This window comes from Eucyclogobius newberryi, unplaced genomic scaffold, assembly GCF_026437365.1.
Source record: "Eucyclogobius newberryi isolate DKJ021-1_F unplaced genomic scaffold, fEucNew1.0.hap1 SCAF_5, whole genome shotgun sequence".
NCBI classification, from domain to species: Eukaryota; Metazoa; Chordata; class Actinopteri; order Gobiiformes; family Gobiidae; genus Eucyclogobius; species Eucyclogobius newberryi.
The window spans coordinates 39,516,666-39,519,165 of NW_027316167.1; the positions used below are offsets into that span (position 1 = coordinate 39,516,666).

Sequence of the window (2,500 nt, forward strand, 5' to 3'; positions counted from 1 at the left end):
GGTAAGAGGGCCTCACCAGTCTGCACGTGAAGGTAAGAGGGCCTCACCAGTCTGCACGTGAAGGTAAGAGGGCCTCACCAGTCTGCACGTGAAGGTAAGAGGGCCTCACCAGTCTGCACGTGAAGGTAAGAGGGCCTCACCAGTCTGCACGTGAAGGTAAGAGGGCCTCACCAGTCTGCACGTGAAGGTAAGAGGGCCTCACCAGTCTGCACGTGAAGGTAAGAGGGCCTCACCAGTCTGCACGTGAAGGTAAGAGGGCCTCACCAGTCTGCACGTGAAGGTAAGAGGGCCTCACCAGTCTGCACGTGAAGGTCAGAGGGCCTCACCAGTCTGCACGTGAAGGTAAGAGGGCCTCACCAGTCTGCACGTGAAGGTAAGAGGGCCTCACCAGTCTGCACGTGAAGGTAAGAGGGCCTCACCAGTCTGCACGTGAAGGTAAGAGGGCCTCACCAGTCTGCACGTGAAGGTAAGAAGGCCTCACCAGTCTGCACTTTTAAAAAAAGGAAATAAATACTGATTCATGTTTTGTCCAAATCGCCGCGCTTTACTCTTAATCCTATGTCCCGTTTGTTTTACTATAATAAAATTCAATGCCCTGGAAAATTATTCCAAGTATTCAGAATATAAAATAAAGCAATGCAGATGTTCTGTAACTAAAGACAGTTTTAAAGTATTCTTCCCAACATTGAGTACACAAAGCTTTTTAGCATTGAGCGCTGCCCGGTGGTGGAGTGGTTAAGGCACAGCACACATGCCAGGCCCCGCTCACTCCACTGGTTTCAGAGCGAGGAACAGGAAGCTGAAAGCCATGAATCTTAAAATATATACATTGAAAATGAAGATCAAATGCATACACATACAACACACAATAATAATAGACAAAAAAAACAATGCGTGTGAGAGACAGTGAGTAGAAAGAAAAAGAGAGATTATATTTATTGAATACTTTAAATACAAGAATTTAGAGACAAGAGATTACAGTTTTATTCTATTAATAATCATTGAAAATATGTTCATAGCATGCTGATTTGTGTCTCTACTGTAGGACAACTCTGACGTCCGGATAGTGTGCAGCAGTGAGGACACGCCCCGTCCGGAGAGGATCTGTGATGTGAGCGCGCCGTTCATGAGAGCCAAGTCAAAGGTAAGAGCACCAACACAATGGAAACTATGTCAGAAGCGAATGCTGTCCATGCTTTATGACTTTTACAGTGCTGTTATGCTGCTTTACTCGCTCTACTCATAATAATGTCTCAGGTGGTAATAAAGTATACACCCGGCAGACAAATCAAAAGCAGATGTACTCGCTGCTCTCCGAGACTGGAAGAATGGACTAGAAATAGAGCTTAAAGCATTCAGATCTAAAGAATAATAATATAGAAACAAATATGTAAATATGTGGAATGTGGTCCCCATGTGTGACTCACAGTGTGTCTTCAGTGCTTTAGATGTGTCATTAAACACACGAGTGAGTCACGAACAGATCTGAAGTTAAAGAGGTTGCTGTGTCTCATAATCATTATAGAAAATATAACATGTTTACTACAACTTAACTACAATTAAATAGGGACTGTCAGCAATGTTCATCTTTTGTGACTAGAGGTGGGAGATATATAAAAATGGACAATATCACGGTTACTGTTTTGGGGATCTGCAAAATTAGAATATGAAGTGTATAGTCTATAATTAAAATCATTAAAAAGTAACTTAAAACAGAAACGTGTAGTGCAATCTCCCAAACAAGAGTATTAAATGTTATCATGTTGGCAGAGTGGTTAGCACAGCACTCTATGTTCGACTCCCGGGTCGGACCATCAGCCCCAAACACTCACGTTAGGTCAAATCCTCCAGCTAAGGCAGTTCTGACCAAGCCGAGCACAAGACCTGGAGATGGGTCACTGCTCCTGAAGAGATGCTCCAGCAGCATTGAAGGATGGGTCAAATGCAGAGGACACATTTCCCCATGAGGACAATAAAGTGTACCCTAACCTTAACCTTAAGTGTTGAACCAGTGAACATTTACAGACAATAAGAATTACACTGTTGATTTTGGTCAATATCGCACATTCCTAAATGTGAGATTATCATTCATCTTAATTATTTTGCCCAAGTTAATCATGACAAAAAATGTTTTTGGCCCATGTGTGAGTGAGTGATCAGTGGTGGTCAAAGGGGCTAATGGCACAGATGGGCAGCCTCGCTTCCATCTTTCTGCCCCAGGAGCAGCTGTGGCTTTTTGGCGACAGAAGGACAAATATTGGTATTAGCAACAAAAACATCTATATCAGACAATTCCTATAAAATACAAGAACTACCTAATAAGATACAAACAGGTTGAGATGGCCGTAGTGGTTTTCTTTCCCATAAAAGTGCCACTACTTGGAGGTTAAGAAAGCCTGGACCGGATGAAACCGCAGGATCGAAACCCGAGCGGCCGGAGATGACCAGGGCACAGCTCAAGTCAGACGTGTTCACAACCAAATGTTCCATGTTTTCCATA

The 2,500-nt window shown here is 43.4% G+C and overlaps 1 protein-coding gene across 1 annotated transcript in view; it reads left to right on the forward strand.

Annotated features, from left to right (window-relative positions):
- Positions 1–2,500, forward strand: part of itga11a (integrin, alpha 11a) — a 115,932-nt gene that overhangs the window by 92,327 nt on the left and 21,105 nt on the right. Inside the window, exon 21 of the mRNA XM_072464896.1 lies at positions 1,046–1,144. Coding sequence (XP_072320997.1) covers positions 1,046–1,144 — 99 coding nt within the window. The remainder of the gene's footprint in view (positions 1–1,045; positions 1,145–2,500) is intronic.